This window comes from Rhinichthys klamathensis, unplaced genomic scaffold (assembly GCF_029890125.1).
Source record: "Rhinichthys klamathensis goyatoka isolate OS25496 unplaced genomic scaffold, OSU_Roscu_1.1 h1tg000521l_1, whole genome shotgun sequence".
NCBI classification, from domain to species: Eukaryota; Metazoa; Chordata; class Actinopteri; order Cypriniformes; family Leuciscidae; genus Rhinichthys; species Rhinichthys klamathensis.
The window spans coordinates 709,565-728,922 of NW_026607000.1; the positions used below are offsets into that span (position 1 = coordinate 709,565).

Here is a 19,358-nt window from a genome sequence, read left to right on the forward strand (position 1 = left end):
ATATTCTAGAAGCCCATTTTCGCCACATTACAAAAAAAAAGCTTATTTAAATCTGAAATGTGACATACTATTTAAAAAACGATGACATAAAAACTCATACTAAATAATAATTGTGATACTTTTGACTATCTTTGTCATAATTATGACATAAAAAGTCGAAATTATAAGATAAAACGTCAAAATGATGACATACTAGATTAATTATTAATTATGAGATTAGAAAACAGAAATTGTGAGAGAGAAAAAAACGAAATTATGACGTAGTACGTCATGATTTCGAATAAATAAAATAATATAAAATAAAGTAAAATAGAATAAAAAATAATTTTAAGTAAATAGTAGTATTTGTAATTAATATAAAGTTACGTCAAAGTTGTATTAAAAAGAAAATTAAGTGAAATAAAAAACGTCCTGCTTTTATTTTGAAAGAACCCGTTGACTCGTTAGTTCTAGCTTAGCGTCGGTTACTTCGCGTTGCTTAAAGGATGAATGACAGATGATTATAAACGCTGTTGTTATTTTCCGTCTCCGCTTATAAAGGAGTCGTGCTGGGTTTTTCTCTCGCTTTTATTAATCTGTTCTGTGTATGATTGGTCTGATTTAATCGCCCATTGGATTACAAGAGCGCTGTTATACACTGTTGACATCGTTCTAAATCTTTCCTCCGGTTCATCCTGAAGAAATTCCTGCACAGATCCCTTATCCACACACACACACACACACGATGGACCTTTTTTTATGAATGTATGGTCAATATCTGCATCTGAATCGCCATGTAGGCATATAGTAGTGTGTAATAATAACGCTCGCCAGGTAACGTTAACACACCAGGTAAAGCCAGTTGTCCGATCAGCTGAGAGGAGGAGAGGGTAGATCAGGGCAATGCACGGGGGAAGAGCAGTGATCTAGGAGGAGATGCGTGAGTATGAGGAGAGTTTGCACGGGCTCGAGGGGGAGTTGATGGATCATTTCCCCCCTCCACCCCCGCGACACCCGCTCGCCCGGGAGCGCATGAACATCCAGAAGAGCAGCGTCTGCTCCAGGGCTTACTTCGTGGTGGTGATGGCCTTCTTCCACATCTACATCATTAACATCATAGCTCTGCTTCTGTATGTGCACTATAACACGGGGTCTGGGGAGCAGGATGTGCTCCTTGAGAAGAGTGCCAGTGTCCCAGGACCCATGCCTGAACACCAACCCCCTTCACCAAACCTGAGCCCCGAGCTCTCCTTCCAGCTGCCTCGCCTGGAGGGCATTCGGGTAAGTTACATGCACTATGTTATAGGACTTATGTTTTTATCCTGTAATGCCTTTCCAGCTCAAATGGGTAATTTTTAAGATGTAAAAGATCAGGGAGTAGTGTTATTTATCTCTCATGTTCTGTGATAGCATTCATATATTTGTCTGTTAAATTAATGTAATGGTGAAATAAATTATACAACTTAAATTAGCTGTGAAAAAAAAAGTCAAGTACAATATACCCCATTGCCAGTGTGTTGTTATACTAATAGAAAACATGATTATAAAAAATTTAATTTTGTGCATTTTTTAAAACAATTAATAGTGCATTCCTCATCACTACCCCCACCCTCATTTAATTTTAGCCTGTAGATGTATGAATACTTTTTTTATTTAAAACAATAATACAATGAGACAGTCATTTAGAAAACACTTCTCCCTTAAATTTGATAATAATTTATGTTATGAATATCATAATTATAAAGGAATCAATAATGAGGGAAACCAAATCAGTAGCCAAGGCTGTGTTTGAAACGCCCCCTAAACCCTCGTTCACTATTCCCTACATTACTCAGCTGAAATAGTTCACTGAAGGAGTGAATGAAAACGAGTGAGTGAATTCGGACACTGATTCCTTTGGCATAGTTTGTGCTTGCTGTTGAATAATCATTTGTAACTTAGCAAACCGGCAGCTACAATATAAATGAAAAGATTTATCTGGAACTCTGTCATGGAAAGATGGAAACTATCATGTATAAACCTTATTAAACAATTTAATAATCAAGTAAAAAGGAATGTATACCTGTATGATATTACGCTGTCACATTGGACCAGCGGTTTGGAAAATGGATGGATGGATGATTCGCCATCTTCTAGTCAGAAGCGGGAATGCATTCGGCACGACTCTCACAGTGCATTATGGGTAATCTCTCGCCGTTGAGTGTACAGCAGTTGTACACGTTATTGTGGTGCATTGTGTGATTGAATGAGTGGCTGTCCCCTCAAATAGTGGCCTATATAAGACAGTGAGTGATGCTTCCCTATAATGTGTGCGTAATCCAATGTTAATGAGACTTACATGCTTTATCTTTCCCCTCAGGTTGGGCATGTGCAAAGAGTGTCTCTCGTTCCTGACCGGACCCATAACATGCGCACCCTCAGCTTGAAACCACTGCTGTTTGGTGAGTTTCAGCTTTTCGTGTTTTAAAATCTTGACGTTTTTGGGTTCAACTCATCAATTATGGATGTAAAAGTAGCGCTGAGATTTGTGACAGAAAATGGACACATGAACACATTTTAAATGGTTTAATATCTCTAAAAATATAGTTCAAGGATCTTCTATTATTTACAACATTATGAACACACTGAGATACCTTTTTGAACACCCTCTTTGTCCCGCCGTCTGAAACTCTACCCTCTACACCGATGGCTTTTCCACTTGCGCGCCGCTTGGTTGAGGTGCCGTGGGCGTTTCCCCCAGCTGAAGGCTTTAGTGACTAGCAGTCTCTTGCCCGTCACAGTGCCCGTCAACAGGAAGGTTCCCCCGTCGGGATGGTTGCGGGTCAGGTTGCCCACGCAGGTGGCGTCTCGCTCCAGCCACAGTGTCAGACGACTCCTCATTTCCCCTCCCAGCAGCGGCCCATGCTTCAGGACCTCCAGCCGAGAGCCCAGCGAGAACATGGTCAGGACAGAACTACTGGAGTTCAGTTTGGACAGACGCACTTTAACCACTAGCAGAGAGAAGGAAACCGATGAGTGATGAGTTAGTTTCAGCATTAAAGAGGTCCTATCATGCCCTTTTCACAAGATGTAAAATAAGTCTCTGTGTGTATGTGAAGTTTTAGCTCAAAATACCCCTCAAAAACGGCGCCTTTTTTTGTGCGTGTCCCTTTAAATGCAAATAAGCTACTGCTCCCGGCACCAGTGTTGCCAACTTAGCGACTTTGTCGCTATATTTAGCGAGTATTCAGACCCCTCTAGCGACACATTTTCAAAAAAGCGACTAGCGACAAATCTAACGACTTATTCTGGTGTTATTGGAGACTTTTGGAGACTCCCTGACGTGAAAGCACATATCGTTCTTACTCTTCTCAACGAGCAGCGGGTGCTGCCGTGGGTCCCACCCCCGTCCCAAATCACTCACAGGCGGCCCAGTCCTCGTGCAGCAGCCCCTGCCAGCTGTCGTCAGAGCAGGAGATGTTCACTCCTCCATGTACAGACTGCAAAAGAATCGCGCAAATGAGTCGCTATTTTTAGCGACTTTTCAGACCCTGACTTTTTGCTTTCTCCCTGCCGTCACTCACTCTAGCTACGTCTACCCTGTTCAGTGAATGGCTGAGAGGAGCAGCAGCACATTCATCTGTTGAGTGCACGGCCGCTGACAGACGTGAATGAGCGGTGTTTTTCCACGGACTTATCACTTATCTGCTTTTCTTTTGTTTTTTATTTCAATAATTTAGTTTCCTTTCTTTTCTTGTGCTTACGGTACAATTTTTTTTTTGTCATTCACTAGGCCTATATCATAGCTACTCATTCTATTGTGTGACAAAAAATATACAGAAAATGAGAACAGCTTTATTTTACATAGTATAATAGTATAATAAATACAATATGTGAGCTGAGCATTAATTTATAGAGAAAACACATTAGGCAAGCAGAACGCAAGTTCGACGCGATGACGTCACTAATATGCTAATTAACGTGTGACGTCTTTTAGCGACTTTTAGGGAAGGCGTACTTTCATTTGAAAATAGTTGGCAACACTGCCCGGCACAGGGGGCGGAGCTTCAAGAGCTTGTGTGTTAGCAGCTCCAATTACCTCAAAACCGTTTAGCCTTTTATGTTCAAACCGGAGTCGGACAAAGATGGAGAGACTCAAGAAGAAGGGACAACATGTAGAATGCAACGGGACATTTCTGAATGGTTAGTTGATGAATTTATGTAGCTGATGTGGAGTTAAAAGATGAGTTCACCTCAAAATGAAAATTTCCTGATTATTTACTCACCTCAATGCCATCCAAGATGTTCATGTCTTCCTTTCTTCAGTGGAAAAGAAATTACGTTTTTTGAGGAAAACATTTCAGGATTTTTCTCCACACAATGGACTTCAAGCGAAACCATCGGTCATTTTCTAAAAAAACAACAACATTTATATACTTTTTAACCACAATTGTTCGTCTTGCAGGCATTACGTCATCACGTTGGAAACGTCACGCGTCTCGTCATCTATCTAAGTTATCTGTCTGTGTACTCCGGTTCAAAAAGGCAGGGAAGGGCGAAAAATTCCATCTCATTTTCTCCCGTTTTTTTCTTCGAACTTCAAAATCGTCTGACATCTTTGTTTTAATTTATTATTATTTAAAAAACAAAACAAATCGTGACGTTTCCAACATGATGACGTAATGCCTGGCGCGTCGCAGACCAGCACAAGACGAACAATTGTGGTTAAAAAGTATATAGACTTTTTTAGAAAATGACCGATGGTTTCGCTAGATAAGACCCTATTCCTCAGCTGGGATCGTGCAGAGCCGCTTGAAGCTCTTCATAGCCCTTTGAAACTGCAGTGATTTGGACTTCAACGTGTTGGTTGCGCTTGAAGTCCATTGTGTGGAGAAAAATCCTGAAATGTTTTCCTCAAAAAATGTCATTTCTGTTTCCACTGAAGAAAGAAAGACATGAACATCTTGGATGGCATTAAATTATCAGGAAATTTTCATTTTGAGGTGAACTAATCCTTTAACTATCTTCTAGTCATTGATTAGCATATTCTGTCTTGATAATCTATAAATCGTGTTCCGGGGGCGGGGTTTATGTAAATTTTAGGGTTAGTGATGTCACTAACCCGTGAAGAAGCTCATTGTAGTCCCTACCAGCCGTTTGTTGTAGTCCTTAAAATGCGATTTCTGTAAAAGAAAATATCTACCTTTGCTTTGAACTTTGAGCGTCGTATCTTTGCAGATGTTGTTTATGCTCAAACAGCAACATTACACACTAACTAAAGTTAGAAAAGTGAAATCATAATCATCCACCCCTTTAATCATTTTCAGTTTCTTACCAAAGTCACTTTTACAGAAGAGATCGAGCAGTTCTTTGGATGACGTGGCCTCCTCTAACTCGCAGTCTGTGCAGCTCGCGCGCGGCACCACTGAAACGGACCACAAAAACCAGTTCGGTGGAGGAAACCCAGCATTGTTTTTGTCTACATGGCTCTCCCAAAGTATGTAAGCTAGAAAAAAAAGATCTTTGTTTACCTCGGCCTTCATTGCTGGTGCCGTTTTGCATATGCGCAACTGAGGAAATGCACATTAGGTGATCTTTGGGAAACTGGTCACATTGCAGTATTCTGGGCCAGGGGTAACCGTAGCAGTTCATGATGGGGGCGCAGCTGTCCCGTACCGACACACACAAACTCCTACATGGTGAAATGATCCTGAAAAGTGACACACACATTCACTGATTGTTTCGGAGCTGATGATTTGATGTGGAAAGGTAGCTAAAGATGTCTGGTTTCTGAGCCCACACAGCTTGAGAAGTATTTTCATTGGTGGTCTCGGCTATTTAGCCATATTTAAGATTCGGAGCACAGAAAAAAAGCATTAAAAATGGCAACAATTGCTATTGTTTCTATTGCATTAGAGCAAACCTTTTATATAATTTTCATCAAATTTAATTGATTTAATCAAACATGAATGAATGCAATCCATTAAACGCATTCTTGCTTAAGCAAGAGTATTGTCTTGCTATATTGTTTGTGGCACGAATTTCATTGCATATGATTTTCACTTCCACTTAACATTAGCATTTGTACTCATTTGCATGATAATGACAACAGGCATTTAACTGATTTAAATACCATGTAACATTGACCATTGACTGAAATGATATCCACAATATATTTTTTAGGGTAACACTTTATTTTACAGTGCCCTTGTTACATACGATACATGTACTTACTATAGTAATAACAGTAAATTATGCATAATCACATGCAACTAACCCTAAACAAAACCAAACCCTAATCCTATAGTAAGTACATGTTGTTACTTAATATTACTCAGTACTTAAATGAATAGTTACAGTGTAACAAAAACACCTTAAAATAAAGTGTAACCTTTTTTAGTTTTGAGGGTCATCGTTCCTGCCAATCAATGAAACCGCCAGTCTGTTCAGAAGCCAGTCTTACCTCTCAAGGCACACGGGGGCGAAGAGCGAGCACAGGAAGATGCGGGCGTGCGGGTGGCACTCTCGGGACAGGAGCGGCAGCCAGCTGGTGCTCTGCTGCACCGCTTCAGCTGGAGATTCGTGTCCCAGCAGGTTGGGCATCCGCATGCTGTTGTAGCCCAGACCCTGGCACAGGGCCATGTTGGTTGGGATGGGCACACAACGGGAGGATCCCTGGAGCTCCCAGTGTCCGTTGGGCTTGGCATTGATGCCTGGGCTGAGCAGAAGCAGCAGTAGAGCGGACGCTGTCAGCATTATAGTCCAGAGAGAGAGTTGAGGGTCGGTGTAAGGTAGTGTCGGGGTAAATCAGTAATAGTGTATTTATACACCACTGCCCGAGGCCCATTTGGGAGAGGGCGGGACTTTGCAGACCGTCAGATTGGATTGGTTAGGGAGGGTGTGTATGTGTGACTGTGTGTGTGACTTGTCGGTTCTTCCGTTTCTCTGCTGGAGATGATGAACAGTGAGCTCTACTGTACCACACACTTCCTTTTTGCTCTTTTTTTTATGATAATACAACACAACAGATTAACCACTAGGAAGAGGAGGTGTTCACATGCTCAGATAGATAGATAGACTGACTGATGGATGGATAGATAGATGGATGGATAGATAGATAGATAGATAGATAGATAGATAGATAGATAGATAGATAGATAGATAGATAGATAGATAGATAGATAGATAGGTGGTTAGATAGGTGGTTAGATAGATGGATGGAGATAGATAGATATACAGATGGATGGAGATAGACAGATAGACAGACAGACAGACAGACAGACAGACAGACAGACAGACAGACAGACAGATAGATAGATAGATAGATAGATAGATAGATAGATAGATAGATAGATATACAGATGGATGGAGATAGACAGACAGACAGACAGACAGACAGACAGACAGACAGACAGATAGATAGATAGATAGATAGATAGATAGATAGATAGATAGATAGATAGATAGATAGATAGATAGATATACAGATGGATGGAGATAGACAGACAGACAGACAGACAGATAGATAGACAGACAGACAGACAGACAGACAGACAGATAGATAGATAGATAGATAGATAGATAGATAGATAGATAGATAGATAGACAGACAGACAGACAGACAGACAGACAGATAGGCAGATAGATAGATAGACAGACAGACAGACAGACAGACAGACAGACAGATAGATATTGATTTTTGTGTTTACTGTATGAGAAGTTGTCAGACAGTGAGAGTGTAAAGCTGAGGAAGGGTTGTGTGTGACAGAGGTGTGTGAAAGGAAGTGTGTAAGTGTGAGAGGGCTGGAGTCGCGTCTGTGCGTGTGTGTGTGTGTGTGTGTGTGTGTGTGTGTGTGTGTGTGATGCTGAGGAGTTGTTCTTCCCCTGCTGGGAGCAACACACAATGTCCACCCCAAAAATGGCCCTCACTTCCTGTCCACTCCATTCCCAGGACCCTTTCTTTCCCCTCATCCAGTCTAATGAGTCAGAGAGACTGCATCTCTCGCAGACAAACCATGCGGAAGAGCTTTATGAAGAGCGTGCGTCTATATGTTTATGCGTTATCTGCATTTGAATGGCACGAAACAATAACGGTGATGGATAACACTGAAACCTATATACAGCCATCTAAAACACGGAGCACTCTCTCACCCATCCCAGAGAAACAATGGCCCCCACCAGAACACATTAATGGCTCAGTCTCATTAACACTCTCAATGGGTCAGGCAATACCATGAGTCTTAAAGAGGGGGATGGGCGCAATTCATTAGATTTGGCCACTATTCACTATATTAGCTGTTTAAAAATGTAACCACTACCTAAATAAAACGAATCTTAATATATACAGTACCAGTTAGACATCATTTTTTTCTGAAAAGTAAGACTAGCTAACTGCTAGTTGTCTTAAAATAGTAGCTGTGTTCGTGCAACTGGCCTCAGACTGACTGGTACTTCTTGCTACCAATTCAAGCCATCCTCACATTCACCTGGAAATGATGGTTCTCTCACCCAATGCGAGTTGATGACATTAACACCCGTTTGCAGCGAAGGTCTGTTGATTAGCCCTGCATAGTGTGACTGAGATCCTTTAATCCTTCAGCCTAATCTCATAATGTTCTCCCCCTCGTTGACGCTCGCTCTGTCTGCCTCGCGGTGTAACTCTCACAGACACTTGCTGCTACAATAGATCAAACAGGGATCATGTCAGCTTTTTTAAGATGCTCTTAACACATTGTTAAGAGGTGTGCTGGATCTTCTGCTGATAAGCGACACCCTAGCAACCACATAGCAACGCTCTGGCATTCACCTTACCACCATAGCATCACTGAGGCACGTTTGCCAGCCTTAAATAGCAACTATACCATTTATTAAATTATACCTATAAGTATTCTATACTAACTGTAATCAAATAAAAGTCTGCTATGTAATTACCAGAAGTACCTGATCACAGATAAATGGTCCGTTTGCAAATTATATACTGTTCTGTTTAAACAAATTTATTGTAAATCACTCAACTAAAATCAATCATTTTAAATGCTACATGTAAATTTAGGCATAACACCATTATAATGTACAGTATGAAATGGATATTGTGAGATTTACTGAAGATTACTTTTAAGAGTGTGAATTACATTATTTGTGTTTTAAAGATTTAGTTTAAGTGAATTTAAATGGGAAATAAGCATGAACGGTAATATATTTAATAACAACTGATAAATTAAAATATCTGTAATATTGGCTGATTATGTATAGTATGTACACTACTGTTCAATTGTTTGGGATTGGTACTATTTTCTTTAAAAATGTTTGTGAAAGAAGGCTGTCTTCTGCTCACCAAGGCTACTTTTTTTTAATATCAAAACTACAATAAAAACAGTAATATTGTGAAATATTATAGCAATTTAAAATAACTGTTTTCTATTGTAATACCAGCCTTCAGTGTCACATGATCCTTCAGAAATCATTCTGATTTGATGCTCAAGAAAAATGTCTGATTATTATCAATGTTGAAAACAGTTAAGCTGTTTAATATTTTTGTGGAAACCGTGATGCATTTTTTAGGATTATTAATTTTTAACAGCATTTATTTAAAATATAACTCTTTTATAACATGTATATGTCTTCACTGCCACTTTGGATCAATTTAATGCATCCTTGCTAAAAAAGAAACCTTACTGACCCCAAACTAATCTAACTTTAAAGGGTAGTATATATATATACATCCACACACACACACATACTCCTGGTAGAGCTGCATGATTAATCGTTAAAAGATTGCGATCTCGATTCAATAACCCATGCGACCTTATTTCTAAATGATAAGGATTCACCTGTGTCTATTAAGCCTTTGAAAAAAATCACACTGAAACATTTAAAGCTGCCGCTGATCCAGAGAGAGCAGTTGCCATGTATAGGTTTGAAACCGCTTCACATGAAACGGTGTCTTTTCAACCGTAACGAATCGTTATTTCTGTGTTACAAATATTCATATCATCTCAGAAGTACTGGGATAAAAGTGTATAAGTCCGGATATAAACACTGATGTCTACAGAAGCAATCAAAATAGAGTAAGTCGCCTTTTAAAAGCAACATGGCGCTTTAAAAAACGATTGTGTCGATTACATCGTTACACCAGTAGGTGGCGACAAGTGACTGTTAAAAATGTATTTGGCATTGAATTATTTATTCCAGAAATTCCTTCAAAAAATGCTGATTCATCCAGAAAAAAGGGTGTCACGATTTCGACAGTAATTAATTCATTCACAATCTCGAACTTCGAATAAAAAAATGGAATCGTCGATGCTGCCGCGCCCCCATTTCACGTCCGGTCGGCGACAGCGTGCCAAGCGGAAAAAAACACGTGTGTTGAAGTGCTGCGAGTCTATGGTCAACCTCCTCTAACTTAGAACCTACTGTGCTCCAAACCGTATAGCGCGCACGGCAGAGAGGGAGAGAGCGAGAGACCTTGCGTGTGTGCCTCAGGAAGCGCATGTAAGACAGAGAGCATCCTGATTGGCCGGTTTCGGCTTTAAAAAAAAAAAAAGTAAAAATCGAGAATCGAATCGAAAATGTAATCGAATCGAGGATCTGGAGAATCGTGACACCCCTATCCAGTAATGAATCAATAAAGTACTTACAAATGAGTCATTGAATCATTCATTGAATTATTTTTTAAAAATGTCTTGATTCAGATTAATTAAACATTTAAATAGACTGCAGCAATTAACATTTTGTCAGAACCTCTAGTAAGTTACATGTTTATTAGTCTGGTCAGAATCGCGGGAGAATCGTGATCTCTCTCTCTCTCTCTCTCTCTCTCTCTCTCTCTCTCTCTCTCTCTCACTCTCTCTATATGTATATATATATATATTCAATGCATTTAAAGCACACTGACGCATGTTGCTGTGTGTTGCAGAGATCCCAGGGTTCCTGAGTGTGGAGGAGAGCAGTGTGGTGATGCAGCTGGCCCAGCTGAAGGGCTTGACCCACAGCGCTCTCCTCACGGCCCCGGACAGCCAGGAGGAACAGCTCACTCAGGACGAGCTCTTCAGCCTGCTCGACCTCAACCAGGACGGCCTTCTGCAGAGGGAGGAGGTCAGACACAGTCTCCTACACTCACTGCCGCTCTTCAACCTTACATTTATCAGTACAATACTTTAAAGAAGTTCTTTCATCATTTACTCACCCTGATCACTTTGCTGCCCCTTTTTCTGTGAAACTTAGGGTGTATTCACACCTGCCTTGTTTGGTTCGATTGAATCGAACTCTAGTTCGTTTCCCCCTTTGGTGCGGACCTTTTGGGCAGGTGTGAATACAGCAATCGAACTCTGGTGCGGACCAAACAACCGAACCGAGACCCAGCTGAAGAGGTGGTCTCGGTACGGTTCCAAACGAACTCTGGTACGGTTCGTTTACGGTGTGAACATGAACTGACCCAATTGCAAGAAAGCACTGCGCCTTTGAGTTAACAGGCTTCCATAGGCGGAGATGTTGGCATAATGGTTTGTGTTATTGTTGTTCAATACGCGCTGTCTGGCCACACGATACTGTTGCGCGTCTTTCTGCGCGTCGTGTGTGTGCATCATTGGAATGTAATGAATGAATGAGTGTGTGCATCAGGACATTCACATACAGAGCGTTCTCTTTAGTCTAATCGCGCATCTATGCAAAAAAAGCTTTTGCAGTTCATATTTGTAACGATAGTTACAATACAAGGATGATGCTGCGTTAAACTGGACAAACTTAAATCGCAAGCGTTAACATTGACAGCACTTGTTAGCAGTATATACAATAAGAATCTCATTATTTGAATGTGTGAACATAGCCCCTCTCTATGAATGAAAACTTTATACCTTATCCGTCTTCTGCGCAGTTTCTTCATATTGCGTTTGTACAGAATAACACAAAATTAGTAAAATAACAAATATTGCAGTACGAAATATCTCCATGCTGAGCCTTTTTTGCACTTCCTGATTTCCCTACTTGAGAATCCTTGTCCAATGAATGGACGACCTTAGCACACGTGTGGTTTTGTTTACAAAATTTGGTTCACTTGCAAAAAGAGCAGTGTGAAAGCGAACCGTACCAAAAAAAAAAAAAAAAAAATTATTTGGTCCGGACCAAAGCAAGTGAACTATCGGACTTTCCTGGTGTGAATACACCCTAAGAGTGAGTTGGAATATTTTCACTGAATAATGACTTCCGGTATATCGGCAAAACATTGTAGAGCTTAGTTTCTCATTTGTTGTTCCGCGGAGGAATCTCATGCAGGTTGAAATGACACGCGAGTGAGTAAATGATGACCGATTTCTATTTTTGGGTGAACTCTCCCTTTCGAGGATGATAGTGAATATGGAGAGAGATAGAAGCAGAGAGAATAATGAAATACATTTTCCCAGAGTTAAAAGCATCTGTTCTGCCACAGATTTTGAGTCTGTCCCATTCGACTGATGGATCTTGGCTGAGCTCATACAATTTACGGAAAATCCACACCGGGCTTGAGACCAACCCTTCTGGTAAGTGAAGTGTGTGTGTGTGTGTGTGTGTGTGTGTGCGTGTGTGTGAGAGAGAGAGTGGTGGGTCTGATACAATGACACAACATGCAATGTTTTCTAGCAGCTTCCGGATAGATCCTATTAGAGTCTCATTAATATGAGGGTTACACACACACACACATCCGCCTCAAATACGGACTCACCGAGGTAGTGTCCCCTCTTCCGGTCCCCCTGCGCTATTGTCTGGAGAGCATCCCGCTGTGGTTCGGTTCCGGAGGGGAAAGAGTGAAGACTCACTGACCCGCGAGTAAAGGAGAAAAATAGAGAAACGCTATTCTCTTTATTCTCGCCTTGTTCATTGTAACGCTGCCGTCAACTGTAATATTTGTTTGTGCTGTTTGCTGAGACGAGCATCTCTATTACTCTTGCTCATGCTTAAAGTTGAGGAATCAAACACACCCCTAACCCTAAATATTAAACCCCAGCATGTAACTTGTCCCGCTCCATTTGCGATTTTTTTATCGACATGAATGATAACTGAAATCATGCGGTTTGTTGACTAATCCCATTGAGTTACAATGAAGGAAGGATCCGAGCCATATATAGAAACTGGAATATCATAGAGACTTGTAAACGGGCTCTCTTGATTTGGACCTGAAGGAAACCACTTACAGCACGCTAGCAACCACATAACAGTGCATTAAAACATTCAGAACAACCACACAGCAACATCCTTGCAACCACATAACAATAAACTAGCATTGCACATGCTAAATTCCAATTAATACTGTTTTTTGTATTGTATGGTCGAATAGAAGCATAATGTGCAGATTCAGAATGTGATTTTAATGCTGCATGACTGAGATTCGTGTCTGGTGTGCGTTCGCAGGAGCTCTGTCTCTGCAGGAGTTTAAGCGTGTCAGTGGAGGAGTGTTGCAGTACAGTGGAGCTGGACAAGGCTTGGACGGGAACGCCGAGGCCAGGCAGAGAAGCACACACACACGGCTTTACCTCGGAGAGGGCACACACCACCTGCTGAGGAGCATCAGAAACAGGTGATACAGTCTGATGGCTGCTGCAGTGGTTACAGCTCAGGGCTTGGATACAAACGGATCCTGGTTCCATCCATCACAATTGTGCACTTAAAGATAGTTCACCCTCAAATGAAAAGTCTGATAATGTTTGGTCCGTGCATCTTCTGATAATTTGATCCTCTACTTAAGAAGATGTATAGAGAAATGTGAAATTGTTTGTTGGGTGTTTTCCCCTTTTTTGCTTAAAGTCCTCCTGTAGTCAATCATTTTATCCCTTAAAACTCATCTTTGATCACAGAAATGACACATTTAAATGGTTTTTCCTTGAAAAAAAAAATTCTTCATGCCTTAAAATAGCTTGGATGTAACTCTACACCCTTGCCTTATTTAGTATATGTGGTGAGCCCCGTCTCCACTCACTCACAGCAGCTCCGAGATCCACTGGTTGACGATCACACGTTGATCTGATTGGTTGCAAGGTAGTTTGTGACGTCAGAAACACCAGCGATTTCAAACGCGTTTTTGGTTCACTGCAGTTTGAAGGAGAAAATGCTCAGCAATGGTGTTGACATGAATTTGCACATGGTTTGTATTAAAGCATATTAAAAACACCACATAGACATATAAACAACATTAAAAGCTTGATTTTCACCACAGAGGGACTTTAAGAAAATGAATGAGAATTAAGCTAGATTTGTTTCGTTTACTGCTTTAATATTTGATTCATGGGCGGCCCTGAAATGGCCCTTTCGTCTGATTGGTCTTCTGTACTGCAATCAAAGCCACTTTTAAAAAAAATTCATAAAAAAAAATAGTTTTAGATTGATCTACTTTTAGAATTCACTCTGAAAAATGAGCTGTTTTAAGAGAAGTCATTCACAGACAATTTTATGATAGGTTGGATTGAGTTTATAGCACTTCTCAATTATGGTATCCGCAAAAAGGTGCATCCCAATTCGCATTCTTGTAGTATAATTAGTGTGTGTAGTCCATGCGTAGTGTTGCAGGGGGCAACGGAAAAACCCAACCACACATTAAAAAATTACTTTACCTAAGTTTTCACTGTAATAATTATTTATTCAGGCCCAGTTATATACTTAAATACTTATACAAAAATGAAAAATATAACTTAATTAATAACTTTCTTAAACAAAACGAAAAATCTAAGAACAAAATTCTTGTTTCTCTTCATATCTCAAATGACCAGAAGGAACATGGCCCAGACAGCAACAGCAACGTTGACTTTGATTATATGAACAAAAACAGTTGAAACGTGTTTTTTTTTTTTTTTTTTTTTTTTTGGACACCTCCTCGTGACTTTCGTTGTTTGTCATACATGTTTAGAACGACATGAGGATGAGTACATTTTGAAGAATGATTACAAATGAGTATGAGAATGAGTACAAAAACGAAGAACTGTTTTTGTCCAAATCAAGAAAAGAAAACCATTTTGTGTTCTGCAGCAGAAAGACAGCCAAACTGGATTGGAAGGATATGAGTGTGACTAAATGATGACAGAATTTGAATTTTTGGGTGAAATATCCCGTTAAGCCCAGGTGAGCCCAGGAAGATGGTTCTGGTATTCTCTGGTATTGTTCTGGCACATTGCTTTGAGTAAAATTGTGCGTTCTTGTTTTGTCGGAAAGATCATATTGATGAGTATTAACGCCACCACAAAGTCATAAATACAAGTGGGGAGCTCGGGATTTTCTTTAAGCCTCGATCTTTTCGAGTTGGGGGCGTGTCAGTGAGAAACATGGCGGAATACCACAATACGTATAGGTATTTAGCAGTGACATTATCAGGCATTTTATTTACAAAAAAAACAAGCTAATTACATGCACAAAATATAATAGCATTGTAATATAACAATATAATATGTAACAATGATGTTTACAGGGGATTCATAAATTAATCAAAAGCATAAAAAGCAATACTCCTTTGTTCTTCATTTTCTAGAAGTAGAGTTTAAAAGCCTTGCTGTGTTTTGTGTAGTTAATTAAGAGAAGGGACACCGCCATCTTACTCCGATGAAAGTGACTCGAACATACCTGATGTCGCAAACACGACTTCCCAACTCGTAAATACGAACTTCCCATGAGGACATGAGTCTGGTAAAAAGTCTGCTAAATGGCTCCAGACTTGTGCACTAGACGAAGTACACACAGTAGAGCTAGTTTAAGGCATGCACATTAACGCACTGATAAACTTTGTTTTTCTCCAGAGTGACACGTGTAACGCGACTGCCGTCGTCGCTGGTCGATCTCAGCGAGCCAATGGAAGTCGTCCGTTACGAGCAGGGCGGGCACAGCCACGCCCACCACGACAGCAGCCCCCCCAACCCCGACAGCAGCTGCGCACACACACACCTGGCAGCAAATCACTCCAACCAAGTTGCATGCAGGTACATTTGAAGTACATTTTGTATCTAATTTGATTGACTCGTAATAATGCTGCGGCATAATAAAGGTGTTTCTATTTCCCAGGTATCTGACGGTCCTGCTGTATCTGAACTCGGCGGATGGAGGGGGAGAGACCAGCTTCCCTGTGGCCGACAACAGGACGTATGAGGAGGAGGTGAGCCACGTCTCGTTTCTATGGCAACAGCTCTGTTGCCCAGCAACCTGGCGGCAACAGGAAGAAGACTTGAATTGTGATGGCTATCTTAAGCACTTGACGTTATTGCAGTGTTTGAGGGTTCACTTGAAGTGTGTGTGTGTGTGTGTGTGTATTTCAGGTCTTAGGTGATCTCTCTCAGCAGTACTGTGATAAGGGAAATCTGAAGGTCAAACCTGTAGCTGGAACTGCTCTACTGTGGTACAACCACCTCTCAGATGGCAATGGTGATTTTCGTCATTATTCCAAACTTTTGACCGGTAGTGTATGTGTGATGAAAAATAATGAACTCCACATTGTTTTTCTCCATGCGTCTCCATCAGGTTGGGTTGGAGAGTTGGATGAGTTCTCTCTCCACGGCGACTGCTCGGTCACTCGGGGCTTTAAATGGACAGGGAGTGTGTGGGTGAACATCGACCCTGACCAGCAGCGTCAGGAGCGCTACCAGCGCCTGGTCTCGTGGCATCCAGAGGAGCAAAGCAAAAGGCCAGAGCATGGAGACCTTCACCAAGACCTCTGAACCAGTTACGCTTTACGCTGATCCAGAGTCAGTTTCCGCTAGGCAAGTCCTCATGTAAAGCCTGGTTTAGGAAATTAAAAGCTGGTCCAGTAAGAGATATACCAGGCGCTGCTGCAAGCTTGACCTTTATATAGCCGTCACCCCCTGCTCCGATGACATATCATAAAATATTCATGAGCTTAACAGGGAGAATAATAGCTAAACTTTCACTGATATAATTTGCTGGTGTCGCACAAGTTGCATATTCTCTATTTATGGAAGAGTTTATTTATTCAATGTTGCATATTTATTGAAATTATTTATTTGTCATATCACCATTTATTAAATTATTTATTCCTTTATTATTATTTATGAATATATATAAATGTGTGGTGTGTACATATATATTAATAGTCACATAATGTGTGTCTATTTATCTCAGGTTTGGTTAAGCACAGGTTCTTTTTCCATTTTAATGCACTATTTGAAATTGTCAGATATGTAAGTTAAATTAATTAATAAATAAATTCATACTTATAGAACAGTATGGGTGGTGTGTTAATTGTTATTAATTGGTTGTAAGAATTAAAGGGTTAGTTCACCCAAAAATTAAAATTCTGTCATCAATTACTCGCCCTCATGTCGTTCCAAACCCGTAAGACCGTCGTTCATCTTCGGAACACAAAAGAAGATCTTTTTTTATGAAATCTGAGCACTTTCTGTTCCTCCATTGACAGCTTCAACTACCACTTCAACGCAGCTCGTTTGAGCTTCAGCAAGAACCAATGAGGTTCATTCTCGTGTTACGCAGCTCGTTTGAGCTTCAGCAAGAACCAATGAGGTTCTTTCTCGTGTTACGCAGCACGTTTGAGCTTCAGCAAGAACCAATGAGGTTCATTCTCGTGTTACGCAGCACGTTTGAGCTTCAGCAAGAACCAATGAGGTTCGTTCTCTTGTTACACAGCACATTTGAGCTTCAGCAAGAACCAATGAGGTTCATTCTCGTGTTACGCCGCACGTTTGAGCTTCAGCAAGAACCAATGAGGATCATTCTCATGTTACGCAGCACGTTTGAGCTTCAGTTAGAAGCAATGAGGTTCATTCTCGTGTTACGCAGCACGTTTGAGCTTCAGCAAGAACCAATGAGGTTCATTCTCGTGTTACGCAGCACGTTTGAGCTTCAGCAAGAACCAATGAGGTTCATTCTCGTGTTACGCAGCACGTTTGAGCTTCAGCAAGAACCAATGAGGTTCATTCTCGTGTTACGCAGCACGTTTGAGCTTCAGCAAGAACCAATGAGGTTCATTCTCGTGTTACGCAGCACGTTTGAGCTTCAGCAAGAACCAATGAGGTTCATTCTCGTATTACGCAGCACGTTTGAGCTTCAACAAGAACCAATGATGTTCATTCTCGTGTTATGCAGCACGTTTGAGCTTCAGCAAGAACCAATGAGGTTCATTCTCGTATTACGCAGCACGTTTGAGCTTCAACAAGAACCAATGAGGTTCATTCTCGTATTACGCAGCACGTTTGAGCTTCAGCAAGAACCAATGAGGTTCGTTCTCGTTACGCAGCACGTTTGAGCTTCAGCAAGAACCAATGAGGTTCGTTCTCTTGTTACGCAGCACATTTGAGCTTCAGCAAGAACCAATGAGGTTCGTTCTCTTGTTACGCAGCACGTTTGAGCTTCAGCAAGAACCAATGATGTTCATTCTCGTGTTACGCAGCACGTTTGAGCTTCAGCAAGAACCAATGAGGTTCATTCTCGTATTACGCAGCACGTTTGAGCTTCAACAAGAACCAATGAGGTTCATTCTCGTATTACGCAGCACGTTTGAGCTTCAGCAAGAACCAATGAGGTTCGTTCTCGTTACGCAGCACGTTTGAGCTTCAGCAAGAACCAATGAGGTTCGTTCTCTTGTTACGCAGCACATTTGAGCTTCAGCAAGAACCAATGAGGTTCGTTCTCTTGTTACGCAGCACGTTTGAGCTTCAGCAAGAACCAATGATGTTCATTCTCGTGTTACGCAGCACGTTTGAGCTTCAGCAAGAACCAATGAGGTTCATTCTCGTATTACGCAGCACGTTTGAGCTTCAACAAGAACCAATGAGGTTCATTCTCGTATTACGCAGCACGTTTGAGCTTCAGCAAGAACCAATGAGGTTCGTTCTCGTTACGCAGCACGTTTGAGCTTCAGCAAGAACCAATGAGGTTCGTTCTCTTGTTACGCAGCTCGTTTGAGCTTCAGCAAGAACCAATGAGGTTCATTCTCGTATTACGCAGCACGTTTGAGCTTCAGCAAGAACCAATGAGGTTCATTCTCGTGTTACGCAGCACGTTTGAGCTTCAACAAGAACCAATGAGGTTCATTCTCGTATTACGCAGCACGTTTGAGCTTCAGCAAGAACCAATGAGGTTCGTTCTCGTTACGCAGCACGTTTGAGCTTCAGCAAGAACCAATGAGGTTCGTTCTCTTGTTACGCAGCACATTTGAGCTTCAGCAAGAACCAATGAGGTTCATTCTCGTATTACGTAGCTCGTTTGAGCTTCAGCAAGAACCAATGAGGTTCATTCTCGTGTTACGCAGCACGTTTGAGCTTCAGCAAGAACCAATGAGGTTCATTCTCGTATTACGTAGCTCGTTTGAGCTTCAGCAAGAACCAATGAGGTTCATTCTCGTGTTACGCAGCACGTTTGAGCTTCAGCAAGAACCAATGAGGTTCATTCTCGTGTTACGCAGCACGTTTGAGCTTCAG

The 19,358-nt window shown here is 41.1% G+C and overlaps 2 protein-coding genes across 2 annotated transcripts; one reads left to right on the plus strand and one right to left on the minus strand.

Moving 5' to 3' along the window:
* The first annotated feature begins 537 nt into the window (after positions 1-537).
* On the plus strand, positions 538-17,143 carry p4htma (prolyl 4-hydroxylase, transmembrane a). The gene is made up of 9 exons (XM_056238369.1): positions 538-1,260; positions 2,339-2,420; positions 10,874-11,052; positions 12,383-12,473; positions 13,342-13,507; positions 15,711-15,890; positions 15,973-16,063; positions 16,224-16,329; positions 16,426-17,143. Exons 1-9 carry the CDS (start codon positions 916-918, stop codon positions 16,620-16,622), a joined length of 1,437 nt encoding a protein of 478 aa, XP_056094344.1. The 5' UTR covers positions 538-915; the 3' UTR covers positions 16,623-17,143.
* LOC130073008 (secreted frizzled-related protein 5) lies at positions 2,354-6,917 on the minus strand. Its single transcript, XM_056238370.1, has 4 exons — positions 6,422-6,917; positions 5,490-5,668; positions 5,294-5,383; positions 2,354-2,969 (listed from the first exon to the last, which is right to left on the minus strand). The coding sequence occupies exons 1-4, from the start codon at positions 6,712-6,714 to the stop codon at positions 2,650-2,652; spliced, it is 882 nt and encodes a 293-aa protein (XP_056094345.1). The 5' UTR covers positions 6,715-6,917; the 3' UTR covers positions 2,354-2,649.
* Positions 17,144-19,358: the final 2,215 nt, after the last annotated feature.

Coding starts and splice junctions, on each gene's coding strand:
- p4htma (XM_056238369.1), top strand. CDS start 916: ATGCGTGAGTATGAGGAGAGTTTGCACGGGCTCGAGGGGGAGTTGATG. Junction 2,421..10,873: donor CTTGAAACCACTGCTGTTTG/GTGAGTTTCAGC, acceptor TGTGTGTTGCAG/AGATCCCAGGGTTCCTGAGT. Junction 15,891..15,972: donor TCCAACCAAGTTGCATGCAG/GTACATTTGAAG, acceptor TCTATTTCCCAG/GTATCTGACGGTCCTGCTGT.
- LOC130073008 (XM_056238370.1), bottom strand. CDS start 6,714: ATGCTGACAGCGTCCGCTCTACTGCTGCTTCTGCTCAGCCCAGGCATC. Junction 5,669..6,421: donor GCCCCCGTGTGCCTTGAGAG/GTAAGACTGGCT, acceptor GTCACTTTTCAG/GATCATTTCACCATGTAGGA. Junction 5,384..5,489: donor CACCAGCAATGAAGGCCGAG/GTAAACAAAGAT, acceptor GGTCCGTTTCAG/TGGTGCCGCGCGCGAGCTGC.